This window comes from Drosophila persimilis, unplaced genomic scaffold (assembly GCF_003286085.1).
Source record: "Drosophila persimilis strain 14011-0111.01,24,50 unplaced genomic scaffold, DperRS2 tig00000191-arrow-pilon, whole genome shotgun sequence".
Taxonomy (NCBI): Eukaryota; Metazoa; Arthropoda; class Insecta; order Diptera; family Drosophilidae; genus Drosophila; species Drosophila persimilis.
Genome location: NW_020825298.1, coordinates 8,390,480 through 8,410,048, shown reverse-complemented (window position 1 = coordinate 8,410,048; position 19,569 = coordinate 8,390,480). Strand labels below are relative to the sequence as shown.

General features: G+C 47.9%; 2 protein-coding genes and 1 pseudogene across 2 annotated transcripts; 2 read left to right on the top strand and 1 right to left on the bottom strand.

The window, feature by feature from the left end:
- Positions 1 to 7,485: 7,485 nt before the first annotated feature.
- Positions 7,486 to 8,283, top strand: LOC6588942 (transmembrane emp24 domain-containing protein 1). The gene has a single exon (XM_002014876.2). It carries the CDS (start codon positions 7,564 to 7,566, stop codon positions 8,242 to 8,244), a length of 681 nt encoding a protein of 226 aa, XP_002014912.1. The 5' UTR covers positions 7,486 to 7,563; the 3' UTR covers positions 8,245 to 8,283.
- Positions 8,284 to 14,229: 5,946 nt separating this feature from the next.
- Positions 14,230 to 15,648, bottom strand: LOC6588943 (annotated as a pseudogene).
- A 1,876-nt stretch (positions 15,649 to 17,524) lies between these two features.
- Positions 17,525 to 18,924, top strand: LOC6588944 (serine/threonine-protein kinase polo). Its single transcript, XM_002014878.2, has one exon. The coding sequence runs from the start codon at positions 17,601 to 17,603 to the stop codon at positions 18,756 to 18,758; it is 1,158 nt and encodes a 385-aa protein (XP_002014914.1). The 5' UTR covers positions 17,525 to 17,600; the 3' UTR covers positions 18,759 to 18,924.
- The last annotated feature ends 645 nt before the right edge of the window (positions 18,925 to 19,569 follow it).

Below are 19,569 nucleotides of genomic sequence, written 5' to 3'. Positions count from 1 at the left end.
AAAGTGCTCTTCCCTCTTATATTGATGGCTCTTCGGCTTCCCCCACCGTTGGATAGTCTCTCATATTTCACTTGACTAACTATCCAATTTCGGGCTGGCAGCAATCTAAGCAATTGCCAGGCAACCCCCCAACCCCCCCAAACCCTCAACATTCCCTACTCCCGGGGGTTTCTCGGAATCCAACTGCTGCCCGCCCCACACCCCCTGCCCCTTGTCCTGCTCCTTCGTCTTTCAGTTTTCGGGGGCAAACAATTTCGCTTACCTCACTCGTTCAACACGTTGCGGCTGACCAGAGGGGGTGTGGGGCGGAAACGAGTGGGGTGGCAGGGGTTAGGAGCCACACCGGGAGCCTGGTTGCCTGGAATCTTGCAACACCCGTCGCGTTGCTTGTTGATTGTTTTGCCATTTTGTGGTTGCAATTGATGGCGGCGCAGGTGGTGGACGGGGCTGCCACAAATGACCGAAGCGCAACAAAAGGTGGCAGGACTGAGGACTGAGGCAGCACCCGTCGCAGTCTTAAAGCCTACAAAGACCCGTGTCGGCCAGTGCCAGTGCCAGTGCCCGTGCCTGTATCGTGGCCAAAAAGTAAACCCATAGAAAATGGCCAATGGCCAAGTCATTTCTTTGGCTTTCGTCCTGGATCTGGGTACGTGTCTGTCTGTCCGTCGTTTCGTGTCTGAGTTTGGGTTTTGGGCTTGGGCCTCTTCCGGGGTATTCTCTTTTGTTGGATTCTGTCATTGCTATTGCCTCAGTCTTTTGCGTACCCTGTAGAGAGGGGGGTTTTCGATTTGAGAAAGGGTTTGTTAAGGGAGAGAAGGAATAGGCTTGGAGGTTGAAAAGGGGTCTAAGTGGAGAAAGTGCAAGAATCCGAAGTGGAAGAAGTAGAGAAGGACTTGAAAATGGAAGAAACTGAAGGGTTTGATGTGATATATAGTTTCTGTGGAGTTTAATGGTATTAGATCTAAAGTTTAGCTTAATTTCTGGTCATATATATTGTGAATATTATGATAGTCTTTATGGGAAAGGGTTTCCATAGGAAATGGTGGGAAAAAATATGCGTTTCTCATGTAAAAAACCCTAAAAAAAATATAATTAGATCATTTTATAGCTCCACCACTCTTTAAAGAGGATTGAAGAAGGGAGAGGAAGCTTATGCCTTCCATAGGAAATCGTAGAAGATAGAAATGAAAAGTATCCGTTTTTTGGTGATATATCACTTAAAGGAATATATTTAGATCATTTTATAGCTCCACCACTCTTTAGAGAGATAGCAGTGATCTTTTCCAAGACTTATCTCGAAAAAGGCCTCGAAAAATATTCAAGTTTGAAGAAAGGAGAGGAAGGATGGTAGACATTAGATTCTTAAACTTATGCCATCATTTGTATGATTTCTTATAAACAGAACAGATCATCGGATGACGGAATGAAGGAGTTTTCGATTTAGAACCAATTTCAACGATTTCTTAGACATATAACCCACATAAATATTATTCAATATCCATCAAAATATCATGCGAGTGCAACTATGGATAGAATTCCTCCTTCCATTGACTCATTCCATAATATCTTTAATTTAAAATCCATCAAAATATTCCACGAGTGTATCTATAGCTAGGATATCTCCTTCCATCGACTCATTCCTTGATTTTTTAGACTTAAAATCCATGTAAATATCCCACGAGTGCAGCTCTGGACAGGATTGCTTCTTCCATCGACTCTTTCCTTGCATCTTTTGAGGGTATCACCCCTTCGATCAACTGGAAGCCCCTCTTTTTTGTTGTTTGTTTGGGTTCCCTACCGGTGGTCGGTGGGTGGTGGCCGGTGGGTGGTGGGTGGTGGCCGGTTTCCGTCTCAGCCTGAGGTAAGCCGAAGTGCAATTTAATTTCCCCGCTGATGATTGATGTGGAGGCTACCATGTGGGGGCTTCTGCTCTGCCGTTGGTCCCTTCTACGAGGATTATCCACCGCAAATAGCTAACAAATTTTGCGCCTGCCAACAGGACAACAGACGCACCCACAAAAAAAAAGCCAGAGAACACAAAGAAGGAGAAGCGCCAGCAAAGGGAAACTTTTTTTTTATCGCTGTTCAGGTTAACTTTTAAGCAGACCGCCGAACCACAAGGACTCCGGCTGGATGGCAGGACATTTGCCAGAGATAAACAGATTTATTGTGCTTAAGGACGCACATTAAACGGGACACAAAACCAAGTACAAGGACAGCGATAAGGAGGCAGGCAGGGGTGGAGGGGAATGGGGCTTTTTATAGATATTCGGTGTCCCCAATTAGTGCTCAGGAAGGATCAGTGCTGAAGGAGCGACGGAAATTAGGCGTATAAAGAGGACCAAGGACCAAGGACAACGCTGCACTGCAAAAACGGCTCCTTGGCAACGAATCCAAGGACTGCACTTCCCAAAAGTGTCTCCTGTCTAAGCGGGACGCGGAAGCACCGCAGCGAAAGGATAAGGCAGCAGCCGAAGGACCCAAAATTAACCACAAATGAAGGCAACCCACCAAAGGCACTCATCGAAGTGGCTGCCACAGGGCAGGGCAGGTGGAAGGGCCACGGAGCCACGCTTGGCTGCCCAAGGATCTCAGCGATTCCGCCGGGACCTGCCACTTGCCCCCTCGAGTGGCGGCCACAAATGAGCTTAGCTGATGTCCCCGGTTCTACTCCGTTTATGCGGTGAGTCCCTGGCTTAAGCGTGGTACTCCCCTGGCTGCTTGCTGTTTCTGTTTTGGCCAAATGTTTTCGGTTCTTATTGAATTAGCGGAAAGTGCTTACCGAGGGGATTAAAATGAGTGAAAGGAGTGACTAGCCTACGGCTACACCAGAAGAAATCCCTCCTTGAAGACGGCATAAACCCCCTCTCTCCCCCTCTCCTTTGAGGCCACCTTGGCGACCCAACTAATAGCCGCTGCGATGCAGCGACTTTGTCACACTTCAATGATCCGAAAGGGAACAAGTAAGAGCCCAAGAACAACTATAAGAACAAATAGCAGCTGAAAAGTTGTCAAGGAAAAGCCAGGAAAATGCGGGGCTGGAGTGTGGAAACTGCAATTTCCACACCAAATCGAAGTTGTGGCTGGTGGCTGTTGGCTGTTGCTCTGCTCTTAAGCTTAGTTAAGAAGCACTTTGAAGAGCTTTGGCCAAAGCTGCACAAATGCCATTCCTGCCACAGAAAAGTCACTCTCTCTCTCTCTCTCACTCTCTCTGGCCCTTCCTTCCGATTGGAAATTGTTGGTCCATTGCATTTTATCCTCATTCCAAGTTGTCCTCGGAAATTGCTTATTTATTTTGGGATTGTTCGCGTGGCGAAAAGTTCAAACATCTAATGGCATAATGTCCAGCGTCTCTCTCTCTCAACCTGATGAACAGGTCCTGCAGGGTTTTTCTCTGGTCACTGGGGGGCAATAAATTTCCATGAAAATTGCTTTGGTTTCCCTGACAGACAACTCTGTCGTTTGTTACTACAAAATTCAATGAATATTTTCTTCTGCGGAAAGACAAAAAAACACGAAAAAGAAACTGCATTTCCCCATGAGATTTAGTTGCTGGCTCGGTGACCAGTGAAAGTGTTTCACACTGAGAGAAATTCTAGTGGAAAAAGTATTTATTTGATGACTTTTGATACCCCAAATTATTCTTATATTCTCCAAGTGCATCTTGCAGTGTCCGAATGTATTTTGCATGTCCTGCAGTTGCTATAAATTTTCCATACTTGTCAACTGCTTGTCCCAGGGAAAATTCATTCAATTTTCCCAATGTCCCAACGACAAGCGCCACGTTTCGGCTCTTAAATTCTTAATTGCAGTCGAAGGAAAATGGAAAACAGAGAGAAAACGAAAATGTTTACACAAATATCAATAACAATAAATTGTATATTTATTGTGGCTGTGCGAGGGGTGGGGAGGGGGTAGGGGGGTTCACGAAGATGCAAACACACAAAATACAAATTAATATATTTTCCAACGAAAAACAATTTGCCCAGACCCCCCTCCCCACCCCGTCGAAGCCTCGGCAACAACAATTTGTCTTGCTTAATCTCAGTTCATTAATTTAAAGTGCTACTTTTGCAGTAGGACATCGAGGTCCTGGCGGAGTCCTTCTGCCAGATGGGCCTTGGCTTTTGGTCAAGGAATGTTACCACCCCAGACCCCAAAGAAAAACCTTCTTTAAAACATCTTTCTGGGGGCATTTTGAGGTTTGTTTTTCTCCACCAAAAATTTTAGTTCCATTTGACTAAACATTTGGCAATCATTCGAACCAGGATTAGGGTCACATTTTGCTGCCGTCTTTAATAATTCATGAGCTCATTCTTGTGGCTGACCTTCACAGTTTTTGGGGTTGTTAAGCAAGTCCCCCGCCTCCCCCGCCGAAGGCCATCTGTCAGCCAAAAACCCCAACCAAAAGTCCAGTCTGTTTTGACAGACAGAAAAAGGGGGAGGGTATTGCATTTGTCAAAGGCTGAGACTGTGATTTGATGACAAGGACAAAGGCCAAGGATTGATAGGAGCTGGGGATGAGACTGGGAGAACAATCAAGGAAATATATAAGACCTTGGGGGAAAGGGGGAGAATATTTAGAGGCTTTTTCCTGGGAAAAATACAATACATTTCCTAGGGATAGGATTATGAACCAGAGGCACATGTACTGCCCAATATTAAGGGCCTCGATAGTCCCCGAAAGCCAGGTGTTCCAACAGCCAAACGATAGATTTTCCCCATGATCGGTGGAAAATATTGAGCTTAAAGAGGGATTACCAAAGCAAAAGTCTGCCAATTTTGCTATTAAATTAAGGCTGTCTGCACGTTTGGCTTCTCATCTTTCGCCAGCGCCTCTTCGGTCGCTCTTTTTCGCTTCTTTCCAGCTATCTCTCTCACCCTCTCGCTCTGCCCTGGCCATCTCTTAATTTCATCAAATTAAATTGGCTTCTGTGGAAGCTGGATCCGCCAGGACACACTCAGCCACACCCTACCCTGGCGAGCCCCCTTCTAATGGTAAACGCTCTAACACCTGAAGCGCCTCCAGCAAACAATCAACTAAAGCAACAAGCACACGCACACGCACACACACAGAGAGAGAGAGAGAGAGTGAGAAGGAGGGGCAGGGGCAGAGAGAACACGCTCGAATGAGTCAAATCCCAGAGCCGGCAGGACTCCCGTGTCGGCTACTTTGCAGCTGCCAACGCCTTCAACATTTCACGCTGTAAGACACATGCCCACCCACACAACCAGCCTCCCCCTCCCCCCTGCTGCTACTGTGTGGCACCTCCTTGCTGCCTGAGCCTCGCCCCGCCCCGCCCTCGCTGGAGCTGCCATCACCTGCAGACGACCCCGGGAAACACATTTTTTATGCGTCCTATTTGCAGCTTTCATGCTTCGACTGCGTATTCCAGCCGCCGGCATTTCAGCGACGTCGCGAATGCAAGTTTTTGCTCTTTCTAGAACGAGGGGGGGGGGGGAGGGGATGCTCCTCTGGATGGGGGGCAAGGGTTAGTAGCTGGGGTCGCCTGGGTGTTCATTGCACGACGACGACGCTTTTTTTTTTTTGTAAAGTAAATAACCAAAAACTGAAGTGCAGACCGGCCGTTGAAATTTTTATGCACAACCAAAAAAAAAAAAAGCAGAAAGGAACAGGAAAAGAAGGCTGCTTTGAATGCCCTTAAAAAGAAGGGTATCTTCGAAAGGGTAGGGCCTAAAAAACAGGTGTATTCCAAATTGATAGGTGTGATTTTCAATGGTAAAGGTAGAGCAGAAAGAATAGTCAAAGGAATCCGAAAAGATAACGAAAATGTGCGTGTGAGCATGTCGCAAGTGCGTGAATCAGCCTGTCGGCCATTGAGCGACAGCAAAAATATTCGGAAGCAACCATTACATTCGCTTTGTTTCTGTGTGTCTCAGACATTGAATATGCCGCTCATCCGAAAGTGCTGATTGGAGCTATGGCCAAAGAATATCACCATTTTCAAGCGCTCAAATTCAAACGAGAGTTAAATTAACAGAATTCGAAACGGAAGCAGAACCATTGAAGGGTTTCCGCGTCGGCACGGATCCAGCATGGCCCGACAGATATGACTTTTCCCTCGACTTTTTGATGAGGATCATGAGTATTTCTTCCTTCCTTTCTGCCATTTCCGCCTTGGCCTATCTCCCCCCAAAAGCTGTAATACCCCTCTCCAAAAAAGGGTATCAAAAGGTAGCGAAAGAGGGGGCAAAAAAACGCGTTGCAGTGTGCAAACAAATGCAACTAAACATGAGAGAGAATAGGTGCCAGCGAGCGCCTGTATGGGTGGGTGGGTGTGCCTGGACATGTGTGGGTGTAAAATACATATGAGTAGCGGTGTGTACGTGTGTGTGGGTGTGTGTGTGGGTGTGTGCATCTATTTGTAAAGTTTCTTTGCCCAAACGCAAGCATTTGCTGCTTTCACTCCTTTTTTTTTGCGCTCGCCCTTTTTCTGTATTTTTGGTTTCTTTTGGGCAGGAGTGGCTTTTTTGGCATACCCTTTCCGGAGAGGATACTGCCTGCCTTCCTTCGTTGGGAAGGGAAGGACCTTTTCGCATGTGAAGCAGGGCAGAAAATCAGCTCTTAGGAAGGTAATCCCTGAAGGAAACGTAAAAGTTACAGAGAATATTGTTAAATTAAATTATTATCAAATAAAACAGAGCTTTGGGGCACTCCCTATAATATTTCAATAAAACTTGAGAAATATTTTAGAAGATTCAAAGAATTCAAAGTTTTATGGAAGTTTATCGGAATATATTTACATTTGTCAATCAAAACATCACCCCTTGAGACTCTTCTAAACATCCTCCTTCAAATATAGCCCCCCCTCCAGGTAGAGATCCCTCCCCATCTCGGACCTAAAGGGTATCACTGTTGCCCCCACATTCACATCGATATTACTTACTCTTCTCTCTCTCTCTGTCCTTTTTTTTGTTCTATGGCTCTGGCGTCGCCAACAGTTTAAAAAAAATGCAAGCCACGCCCTGGCCGCCCATGCCACAGAATTGGCAGAGGCAGTAGCAGTAGCAGTAGCAGTGGCTGCAGCCGTGTGGCAGCAACGGTAGCATAAATTTCCATTACCGTTGACAAATATTTACACATCGACCTCAATTCATATTCCTTTTGATGCTGTTGCTTTTAGTTTTCCCAGGAAAACGCCAACCAGCGACCAGCGAGAGGGAGGAGCGGTGTGTAGGAGGGCTTCTCTATGGTCTATACTGAGGGGGGGGGGCATGGGTTGGAAAGGATATATGGGAGACCCTTTATGCACTTTGTTGCTGCGTTGCACAGCTGTAATGCCGCAGCAATCGCCGCTGGCTATTAAAAGCTGCATTTAGCAGTTGTATCTCTCTCTATCTCTATCTCTGCATCTGTGTATCTCTGTATCTGCCTCTGTATCTGTGTATCTACGTTTCACCTTCTGGCAGTAACACAGTAGGCCTTTGGATTCACTTCCACAAAAACACACACACAAGGTTTTGCCAAACCGAGAGAGAGAACCCGAACCCGAACCAACAACCGATTCGAAACGGACAAATCACAGTCAAAAACAGCCAAAAATGTACCAAATCGTCTGTTACTTTTGCCTGGGACTCGTGCTGGCCATCAAGGCGGAGCCGTTCAACCAACGTTTGACCATATACGCGGATCCGGGACGCATGGAGTGCTTCCACCAGCCCGTGGCCGCCACAGAGATCATCAGGATGGACTACCAGGTGATTGCCGGCGGCCATGGGGACACCGACATCAGCTTCACGCTGATGGATCCGCATCGCAAGCTGCTGGCCGCCGATGAGAAGAAGGACAAGGGCAGCCTCGAGCACGCGGCCGAGGAGACGGGCATCTACAAGCTGTGCTTCGACAACACCATCAGCACCTTCAGCCAGAAGATCGTCTCCTTTTCGCTGGAGGTGTCGCCCGCCGACTACGAGGCCCAGGAGGTGCGCGAGCTGCGCAAGGAGATGCTCACCGACTACCACTTCGAGACGGTCTTCACGGATCTCAGCGACTACATCAACAAGCTGCAGGTGAATCTGATGCGCTCGCGCCAGACCCAGGACTACATACGGGCCCACGAGGCCCGCGACCGCCGGCTGGCCGAATCCAACTACGAGATGGTCAACAACTGGTCCTGGGCCCAGTTCCTGGCCATGATCTTCGTCGGCCTGCTGCAGGTCTTCATGGTGCGCAGTATTTTCAGCACCAATGGAGCGCTCTACAAGCTCTGGCGTCGCTTTTAAAAGTCAAGTTTTTTCAAGATTTTTGTTTGAATAAAGAAAAGGTTTTTGGTTAAAGGAATTTGCACTGGGAATTGGTGGATAGTTTGAAAGAAGGGACCTGTAAGAGTGATCTGCGGTAAGGTAAGCGATCTTAGGGCTCTCCTTGAAGGTTTTAGGATACCCAAACTGGAGATATATCCCTGTATCTGGGCCTTTAAGGCTCTAGCCTTTCCTTAGTGAAAGGAGAAGTGCAACTGCCCCTGATTGGCTGCCCCACTGAATCTTTAACTAATCGTTGAAGCTTTTATCTCGCCGTGTCTTAAATGGTTCTAGGGATTCATTCCGGTTTCTTTGGACTAATCTTTGCAGCTTTTATCTGTTTTCTTGGCTTCCTTGGCCTCCCGTTTGGCCCGTTGATTGTGTGGCGGCGGCGGCGGCGGTGGCTCCTTCTAACAGCAATTTACACTTCCGTTTTCTTCCATTTACCTTTTGCTCCTTGGCCCCTGACTGGCCCCCGCTCCCCCGCCCCACACTTCTGGGGCACCGCCCGTCGTGTGTTGCATGCAGCATTGTTGGCGTAATTAACGACTGCGGCGGTTCCCGGTACCCATTGTTTACCCAGCGCCATCGCCAGCGCCAGCTCCAGCTCCAGCTTCGACGCAGTGTTAATTACTCCCCAGCGACGCACCCTCCACCCCCTCTCTGGCTGCACCCCTACTTCCTCCTGGGGGGCTTACTGACATAGTGGCTCACTTAGCCTTCGCTTCGAGCTGCTATTCTCCGACTCTGTCCGACTCGACTCCGACTGCGGCATGGACTTTTGGGTGGGGCATCGCGCCATCGCGCCATTGCGCCACCACCAGCGCTGACAGGACTCCCAGGCGCCAGTAAAAGGTGCAAATTAAAGCGCCACCTGTGGCCAGCCAAGTGCTTCAACGAGGCAGGTGTCGCTGCATGTGTGTGTGTGTGTGTGTGTGTGTGTGTGTGTGTGTGTGTGTCCAAGTGATAATGTCACAAAGAGGAAGGTCCTGCCGTGAGAACCGAAGCGGGGAGTGCACTTCAACGTGCGGTTTTTTCCTTAAAAGTTATGCGATTCTGATGAAATTTGGTAGAAATGTGTTGAAATGCGTAATACCACCGATGGCCTAGTTTTATTGGGGTTTATATATAGAAACAAGTCCTCTAATGGCCCTTAAACTTTTTTAGAAGGGAGTTCATTTCTGAGTGTGGCTGCTTTTAGGATAGGGCATTAAATATGAACCAAAATGATATGCTAGATAGATATCCGTCTAGCTATTATAGTTCTTATAGCTTGCAGTCCAAAAAACACATTCAAAAACATAGTAATGCTCAAGTTCTTCTAGGAGAGAAAGTTTTCCTCTCTGGAATTAGTTTAATGACTGATTGCTTCTGTTTTGGATATAGAAATAGTATTGGAACGTGTATAGAATATAGAAAGCATTTGAAATAACCTTTTTTCCCTTAGATTTCAAAGTATTTTCCCCTTAAATATCTTTGGGAGTTTCTTAAGCTTGTATTCTGCCAACAGCAATGGATTGATTGGCAGCTAAACAGCATTACAGCTTCATCGGACAGCTATAAAGGTTTATGGTCATGGCTACCAACGTTTCATAGGCTCATTGCCAGTCGTAATGCTTTCTATGGAGGAACACGATCATCTCCATACTCATCCTCAATTGCTAAGCAACACTGGAAGAGGAAGAGGGACAGAAAACGAAGCGTTCAACTCTTTTCTCTCTTCGAGAATCACAGAGAGAGAGGGAGAGAGCTAGGGGTCTAGAGAGCGAGAGAGAGAGAGCTTCCTTCCTCCTGGCAAAAGGGGAAACACTTTCGGCGTAGAGTATCATAAAAAATGTCCTGCGTTGGCCTGCAATTATGGCTGACAGCCACACCCTGGCACTCGCTGTCATCCCCAGATCCCCCCTGCCACACATGGAATCGTACCCCGAAAAAAACACTCTCGCACACACTCGAATACTCGTACATTTCTTGGCAATTTAATGCGTGCTGCCCGGCACTTCAATGGCGGTTTTACTTTACACTTAAGTGGCGTTTTAAAGCCTGGCTGGGACATGGGATTCGGGGCATGAGAATGCGATCGTTTATCAGTGCCACAGAGGATGTGGCATGGTGCGGGGCGGCCCGGCCCATTGGCATCGCTGTTAATTTCATTACACGGACTGCAAATGCTGCACAATCGTAAAAAAAGGACATTTAATTGCAGCCCGGCAAACGAGGCAAACGATGCAAAGGCGGCGAATGGCGGCGTTGGCCTTTTTAACGATCAAATTATGGCCGGGCGCTGTACAAGAAAAAGGCTGGGGCCCAAAGGCTGGACTCCTCCTCGAGAAGTCGGCTCTTTCGTCAGATGTAATCCGCGCTGTCATGGCGCCAGCTGTCGTCGTCCTGAAATCTCCTTCGATGCTTAATGAGGGGCAGCTCCTTCTCCTTCCTCCTGCAAAAATGCACTTAAAGTGTTTCCTTAAAGTTGATTTCAATACATTTTTGAGTGGCAGCAGCAGGAGGAGGCAGTGCCACAGCCAGAGATGGAGCCAGAGTTTACCTCAAGCATTAACAGATTAGAGCACAAATATTCGCAAATTGGAAACCTCAATAAACAAAAACCCATATGATATATGTTTGCCGGGCGTCAATTGACAAAATATTAATGGAAAAGTCAAACAAATAATATTCAATATTCCCCACAGAGAGATGCAGATACGAGAGAGAGCCATAAACACAGGAGGAGTTCTGTGTGTGTGTGTGTGTGCCACAGAGGGGTGCACAAAAGGCCAAACAGGGGGTGGAGAGGGTGGGGGGGTGGCAATAAGCATTTGAATATGGAATATATTTGGTTTATGCCGCAGCACGAGACCTGAATGGAGATGATGATGATGATGAGGACAACAGCAACAGCAACAGCAATGATGGGGCATGCAACGATGTTAGATTAAGTACCTGAGGCGCCCTCTCTCTCTCTCTCTCTATCTGTGGCTCTGCGGCTCTGTGGGAGATTGCATTCAAAATATGCATAAAATGTAAAGCTTTTCACATGCATTTCCCTTGGCATTTCCCTTACACAAAAGGAAAATGGCTATCAGGCTGAAAGGTTATTAAAATCGTTTCAATAAATACGATTACCAACGGATTTTGTACGAGGAGAGAGACAGAGAGAGACCTACAACCGATTGAGGTCTCTGGAACACCCCTAACCCCGCAAGATTGAGGGCATTCCCGCTTCGCTGACAAACAATCGCCTTTATGATGTGGTCGACCACATCAGCGTCATCGTCATCGTCAGCTCCTTGCTCATTAGCGTTTCATGGCAAATGGCATCCGACAACCTGCAACATTGTCTTTGTTGTGCAATCACTTTGCTGGTGTGTCAAATGTGGCATGTGGCATGTGGAATTGGATTACGCCGCATCTCCGATGCATCAGGAGTTGCGTCATTCGGGGGTCTTAGGGAACAATAGAACCAGCAAATTGACAGGAAATTACGCTTACACTGGGCTTAGGATTAGAGAGGAATACAGGCACAGGAAATCCAGCAAATAATTCACCAAATTATGCTCTTATTAGGTTTGGAATTTCCTCATATAAGATTCCATTTCATCGCAAAAGTTCACGTTGTGTTCTTTAATCTTTCATCTCGAAAAGGAAGCCTATTAAGAATACAAGAATTATGTAGGGAAGGAGGGTTCAAGAGGGCAGGGCACCGTCTACATTATGCATGACATCTGACATATCAAGACATATGCCGGGAGTCGCTCTCTCCCTCCCAGTAGGGTCCTCCATCGCACACACAAATATATTCTTTTATTTTAGGGGCATTTTAATTGCAAACTGGCACACAATGAACACATTTCGGATCCTTGGCAGGGCCTTTGATGGTGGGTGGGGCTTCCATTGAAGTGCCATTAGGAGCGGCGGTCAAGTGGTTCTCCCGCCCCTCCTCCCATCTGGTGGTGGGACCGACAATCAAGCGAACAAATTGGGTTACTGCTCAACTGTCTGGTTAATGGCTACAATGACACAATTAATTGCATGTTGGAGGCCATTTACAGCACTGGCGATGCCTCAGTGGGCGCTGGCACTGGCCCTGGGCTGACATGAATTGAGTTTTGTGCAAAAATTTAATATGCGGCAAATGCTAAAAATAAATTACTAATTAGCTTGCTGGGCGAACGTTCAAGGCGATTGCCTCTGCCAGTGACAGGCAACACATTGAAGGGAAGGCATTGAAGGGAAGGCTAGCACAAAGTTTGAGGCTCTGGAGGGGTATAAAGGGCTTGAGAAAGCTGGCAAATGGCAGCTGAAAAGTACAAGGCTTTTGGCATTTAAAAGTGTTTTTCAGAGGTGGTTGCCCTTGGGGTCCTTTTCCCAAAAAATAGGGAGATATGTTAAATGGTTAAAATATTCAATAAAAGCATGTGGCACTGACCAAGTGTGACCTATAACCTTATAGCAGTGCATTCTGGCTTACTTTTTCTTCAGTTTGGCCATGTCCCCAAGGAGGTATTTCCTAGGACTCCTAGTATGAGCCCCTAGTGGCAAAACAAGACGCTGCCGAGCAGAACGCCTTGAAAGCTCTCGTTTCTCTCTCACTTTACGCTCTTTCTGTCTCTCTTTGAAGGGACAACTTTGGGCTTTGCTCATAACAATGAAACTTTTGCACAGACAGAGGCACTGCACACATGTGGCATGTGGCACAAAGAATTCTTTGGCAAATTAACCCACTTTCGCAGCATTGCAGCCCCCAAATGTTTTCTTTAGCAGTTGTACAATTTTCATTTTAATTTTTTTCTTACTTTTTCTTTGCTTGGAAGTTGCTTACAGGACGAAGGTCCTTCAGCCAATTGGCCAAAGTTTTTGTTTAGTTTTCCCCGAGATCTCTCTCTCTCTCTTTCTTCACACTTTCCCCTCTTTTGGAGGGGGGGAAAGTGCCTTTCTATGTTGAATGTTGAGTGAATTTATGTTTCACATTTTTTTGCTTTACGACTCGACTCGAGTCGACTGGTAATCGCAAAATATGCAAAGGAGATGCACGCAAATGCATTTGTGGCCAATACACACACACACACACACACACATTTTGCCGCCATGAATATGCAACTTCCGTTTCGGTCACAAAAATTTGCATTCCTTCCCCGCAGAAATGGCTGTTTGGCACGAGACGGGGGTGGAGGGGGAATGCCTCAACTGGTGGCTCATTAAAATGCTTCTGACTTTGGCCAAAGCCGAAGCCAAGCTGCTGCTAATGGTGTGTCCCCCCCGCCCCATCGCCACGCCTTGGAAACGCATGAAAAGAAGGCGGTAAAAGTGTATGAGGGATGGCTAATGCGTTGCACTGTCAAAAGCTGGCCACAAATTGCACTTGCCCCTCCAAAACCCCAACTCCTTCGGCTACAAAGCCAAGGACTCCAAGGACTTCAAGGACTTGAAGTGACCAAAGCGACCAGCGAAGCGCAAGACTGAGTTCCAACCAAATTACAATTTCCATGTCCTGCCGCCTGTGTCTGTGTGCTGTCTGTGTGTGTGTGTCTTTGTTAACTCTTTTCCATTTAGGGGCTATTAAAAATTGGTCGAATGTTGTGTCAGCCACAGATAATGAGCATGCAAAAAACTTGACTCGCGGCTAAGTGAAAATTTCTGTTAAAAGTTTGAAAAAAAAGAGGAAAAAAGGTAGAAGCGATAAAGTGTGGAGTTGAGAGACGAAGTTGGAGATACCCTGGGAGGGTATTTGGTAGAGGAAGTCGATTGCAATCTCTTCTAACAGAAGGCACATCTTTCTTTCTTACCAGAACTTATCCCTCCACCGATTCGTGGTGCAATAGCCACAGTTTTTGGTACCTCTAGATGTAAATCTCCTCTAAACCCCATAGTTGCTGCCTTTATCCGATAGAAACCCAAAAGTCTAAAGCCCAAAACCCCATGGAAATTGCAGAGACCTAAGCATCGCCTGGAAGCAGTGCAAATGCCACATAATATATTATTTATAAACGAAACAATTTACCAAAAAAAACCCTAGGTTCGACTCTCATTCGGTGTGGTGTTTTTGTATAATTGATATGTTGAATATTTTGGTAACTTGTTTCGTTTTGGGCCCCTCCTTGGGTCTACTTCAGGGGCTGCTCGGTGTGGAAGCTTGCCGCCAGGCGTATGGCATTGACAGCATTGCTGTTGACCAGAAAATTCAGGCGCAGGCCACAGATCTCCACCAGATTGTTGTGGGCCAGGCGCGTCCTGTGGCCCTGGAGCACGGGCTTGCCGCCCACAAAGATGGGCCGCTTGCCCTCGTTGGAGATGAAGAAGTCCCCGTTGCTCTGCAGCTTAATGGTGCCCTGGTGGCGCGAGATCTTGGCCGCGTGCCCCTCCAGCGAGAGGTCCACATCCACGGAGAACTCGTTGGCGTCGCGTCCGAAGGTGATCTCCTGGTGCTGCATCATGTAGCGCACCTGCTGGCCGCACAGGCAGGCCAGGGTGTCGCTGTCCAGCTCCTGGGTGGCGGCATTCGGTCCCAAAGAAGAGTCCACCAGGACGGACAGGCGCGACATCTCGTTCTCCAGCAAGCGAACGGAGCGCTTGTTGCGGCGGTTCTGCAGCTCCAGCTCCTTTTCCAGGGCCTCGTCGAGCGGCTGATCCAGATCCACGTCGCAGATGTCCTCCTCGATGTCGGAGAAGCTCGGCGGATGGGGGTCCGGTCCGTCGAGCGGTATCACCTGGTCGGGCAACAGGAAGTACTTCTTCATCAGCAGCCAGTAGTCCTGCAGGTCCTTGGCGGTGCGCGAGCGCCAGAAGGTGCAGCCGTTCTTGTCGAGCAGCTCCTGGAACTGCTCCAGCTCGGGGCTCTCGGTGCACTTGAAGGTGGCCAGCAGGGCCTCCTCCCCCTCGCTGAAGATCGCCTTCTTGTGCACGGACTCCACCGTCTCCGGGTGGAGATTCCCGATGGCCTCTCGGGCCAAACGGGACTGCGACGGGGCGTACATCAGGGCACACCAGCGCTGCTGCACCTCCTGCAGCGTGAAGTTGCACGAGAACTTCGTGGCGCTGTGGACAGTGCGCAGGTCGTTGGTCTGCTCGATGCCAATCATCAGAGCCAAGTCGTCGATGGGCTTCCAGCGGCTCATCATCACAGAAACGCCACTTTTCTTTGTATTTTTGGCAAATAGTATCTTGTGGCCCTCTGGGGGCTTTGGGGCTTCTTCTTTGGGCACCAAAATGGGCGTTGGAATCGAGCTTTTCGGACGAAACCCCATGTGTGGCTTGGGCGGACGATCCATGGCGCAATTTTGGGATGCACTGGAAAAATCTTAAGCTTTAAAATTTCGACAGAATATCGAACAGGATTTTCACTTACAGGACAGTTTTCAAAGAACAAAACTTCTTCTATTGCTGCGTTTCGCACTCGAAAATATTTAAGCAAGAATAATTCTATTGGATTTTATTTTTGGAAGAAACTTTTCTTTACTTTTTCCAGGTTTTCTTTTCTAATGTTTACTTGCACAATTAATGAGAATTGTTGGGACGCCTGACAGCTATGATGGCTGGAGCGGTGCTGCAAAACGCTCAAGTAGACCCTGCCATTAGTGTTGGCAGTGACTTTTAGTGTTGGAAAGTCTCAAAGTCCTTTAAATGTGCCTAAAAGTCGCCCACGAGCTATCCATCAAGCCTTTCATTGCCATTGTCCGCTGAATATAGTGTTGGAAGTGGATCTGGCGTTCTTTTAGTGTTGGAAAGCCGTGTCGTGCTTCCTCAAAGTCCTTTAAATGTGCCTAAAAGTCGCCCACAAGCTTCCATCAAGCCTTTCATTGGCGTTGGCCGCTGAAAGTCATGAATAGTGTTGGAAAACGCTCAAGGAGACAATGAAAATAGTGTTGGCAGTGACTCTGGCGCTCTTTTAGTGCTGGAAATCCCTGCATCGCTGCTGCAAAGTCTTTTGTCGCCCATGAACCATCCATCAAGCCTTTCAATGCCTGTCTAATGCCTAATGAAACGTGCCATGGCCCAAAAAGCCTCAAAACTGTGTAAAATACTTTGTCGTGCGACAAAAGTAGTTTTGCCTCCCCTTCCTCCCGCCGCCCCCATTGAGAAGGCAGCTATTTAGCGCACATTTAGCATCCTCCCAGGAGCACAAACCGCACCATCCACGCCGTGCCATGCCATGCCCTGCCACTCCAAGAACAAGGGCAAACATGGCGACAAGCCCGAACTAAGGCGCGGACAATAACGACAGCGACAAGGACAAGGAAACAAGCAAACAAGGATGCAGATGCAGTCGCCCAGTCGCCCAGTGACAATAATTTAATTTAATGTATTTGCATCCAGCAGCAGCGGCGGCGGCAACAACGTTAACAGCCAAGGAGGATGTTGGGTCCTGTGCCCTGGGCCTGAAGATAACTCACAATTTGTGGCCGCTGCGTGCGCGTTTCTCTCTCTCTGTGGCATCTCTCTGGCTGCAGCCAAAGGCGAAATTTATGGCTCCTTCCGTTTCCCATTGGCCCTGTGCTCCACGGCCGCTCTTCCACGCAGTTAAGATGCGCCCGCGATCTTTTGGGGCCAGCAGAATGGGAAAATTCATGCTGAAATTATTAGTGTAAACATTTTGCATTTAATTAATAGTGCCCTCTAGGGAGTGGGCGCCGGAGCGCGTGTTGACAGGCTGGTCCGCGAAAGTATCATTGAAGTTGGAAAGTTTGTGGCACTACGGCTGGCTGTTTGCCTGTAATGCGATAATAATGAGCTGGAAAGTGGCAGTATTGACGACAAAGTATCGCAAGGAAGGTCCTATGGAGCATGTCAGACGGCTTTAAGAGTCATAATTGGGAGAGCCTTAAACATAGACTTACATGAGTTAATGTTCGTTATGATACACATCAACAACCCTCTCGTATCACGAATTTAATAGTTCAAAGCATGCTGGTTTCGGTCCGCTGGGGTGAGGACCATCCACTTTATCAACACGCTCTCTTGCTCTGAATAAACCCTTCAGCACTCTTCGCTTTTAATTGTTTCAGCTGTTACGAGTTTATTCTTAAACAATGAAGAAGCAGACATTGAAGAAATCTTGCCCCACAAAACCCCTTTCGACGACGCTTGACCAACGGATGGTCCTCGAAAGAGAGCAGATGTGGCCAAGGCGATCAAGAAATTTCACCATGGTTCAAAGTCTTTGCTTTTGAGCAGCGCTTTCCAACACTTGAACAGCCCAAGTGTCACTTGCCACACCATCTCCAGGGACTATACAGAGCTGCCATATAAAGTCGAGCTAGAAGGCCGTGTGGTTTCCATAAAACAGAATTATATCCTGCTTGATTCCACAAGGAAGTTTTTTGTCAGAGACACATCAGAGCAAAATGACCGCAGCACCGGAGGATAAAACCACACATGTGGTACCCGATAGTCTCTTCGACCCCCATCGAGGCCGAACGTACAAGCGTGGGCGCTTCTTTGGCAAGGGCGGCTTTGCCCGCTGCTACGAAATCATCGATGTGCACACCGACGATGTGTTCGCCTGCAAAATCGTGTCGAAGAAGCTGATAATGAAGCCCAGCCAGGAGGAGGAAACTGCCGAACCGGAGGAGATCGCTGTGGAGATTAGCATTCATCGTGGCCTGAATCATCGCAGCATTGTGAAGTTCTTTAGCTGCTTCGATGACATCGACAACACCTACATTGTCCTGGAGCTGTGCCGCAAGCGGTCGATGTCGGAGCTGCAGAGGCGCCGCAAGATCATCACGGAGTTCGAGTGCCGCTACTACATTACCCAGATCATTGAGGGCGTCCAGTACCTGCACAACAACCGCATTATCCATCGCGACTTGAAGCTGGCCAACCTCTTCCTGAACGACATGCTGCACGTGAAGATCGGCGACTTTGGCCTTGCCACACGCATCGAGTTCGAGGGCGACCGCCGGTACTCTGTGTGCGGCAGCCCCAACTACATTGCCCCCGAGATCCTCACCAAGAAGGGGCATTCGTTCGAGGCGGACATTTGGTCGATCGGCTGCGTCATGTACACGCTGCTGGCGGGCCGGCCACCATTCCACCACAAAACCCGGGAGGGGATCTTTTCGAATATCAAGAAGGGCCAGTACAGCGTGCCCAGCTGGCTGACAATATCCGCTGCGGATATGCTGGTCTCCATGCTCCAGCTGGACCCCGAGCGCCGCCCGGCCATCGGTCAGCTGCTGAACTGCAGCTTCCTGAAGGCCGCAAAGGTGCCACAGTTCTTGCCCAGCTTTTGCCTAACGATGGCTCCGCGCATTGGCAACGGCATGGGCATCAGCGACCCCGCTAAAGAGTCTATACAACGCCGTCCGCTGATGGTGTTGAACGGCCTTAGGGATGATAACCGCAACGATGCCTCGGCCCAGGCCCAGGCCCAGGCCCAGGCCCAGGCTCAGGTGTGCCGCTACAACGACAGCTTTGATACTCTGATCGAAAATCAGGGAGATGGGAATACTGGGCAGGAATTTGTATCAAATAATACCCTATGCCCGCGAAAAACTTAGGAAACGGGCTGGAGAGGACCCCCACCACATTAATCTGTTTCCAAGCCAAGGATTTGCCAAGGCCTTTGATTGAAATTTTTTGTTTGTTTCCCGTTGAACGTATATCTGTTCAATGTTTTTCATACACGAATATCCGAGGAAATTATTAATAAATGGAGGCACTAAAATTTGTTTACCACAACAGAGGTATTTCCTGTCAAGCAGCGGGAACTCAGAGGACGGTCCAGCCAGAAACCCTAAGGAATAGACAAAATAACACAACAACCTTTGACTTTTGAGACTTTTCTAGACATCATAACCGTCTTTGGAGGGCTGATCCATAGGTAATCTACCCATTCTTCCTCTTCAGATCCCAGTGTTTCTATTGGGGGTTTCTGTAAATATTTACCATGCACTAGCCTTTAGATCCTTTAGATACCTACCAATTCGATGTCAAAGTCCAATTCTCTATAAAAAGCGACCGCTTTTTCCCGCCTAGAAATTACACACTTAATGCCGTTTCGCTTGGCGGCCTACCCCAATAGAACACACCATATCTTGAGGCCTAAATCCTCTCCATGCTGACCACTCTCTCCCCATCTCTGTCTTGTCGCTTCTCCATTCATCTCTCTGTCTCTTTCTTTACTTATGGCCAGGGCATAAATTGTCTGGACATTTTCTAGACATCATAATATAGGGGCCATAATAAATATACCAACAAAAAAACAAACAAACGAAAATCAAAATAAGCTTTTTTGTTGGGGAAAAGTGAAAGGTAGGAGGAGAACTTTAAGCTTTTCCCAGAGATAGAGAAAGGAAGAGGGAGAGGGAG

What these genes read in the sequence shown, in the direction of transcription:
- LOC6588942 (XM_002014876.2), top strand. Translation starts at nt 7,564, where the DNA reads ATGTACCAAATCGTCTGTTACTTTTGCCTGGGACTCGTGCTGGCCATC.
- LOC6588944 (XM_002014878.2), top strand. Translation starts at nt 17,601, where the DNA reads ATGACCGCAGCACCGGAGGATAAAACCACACATGTGGTACCCGATAGT.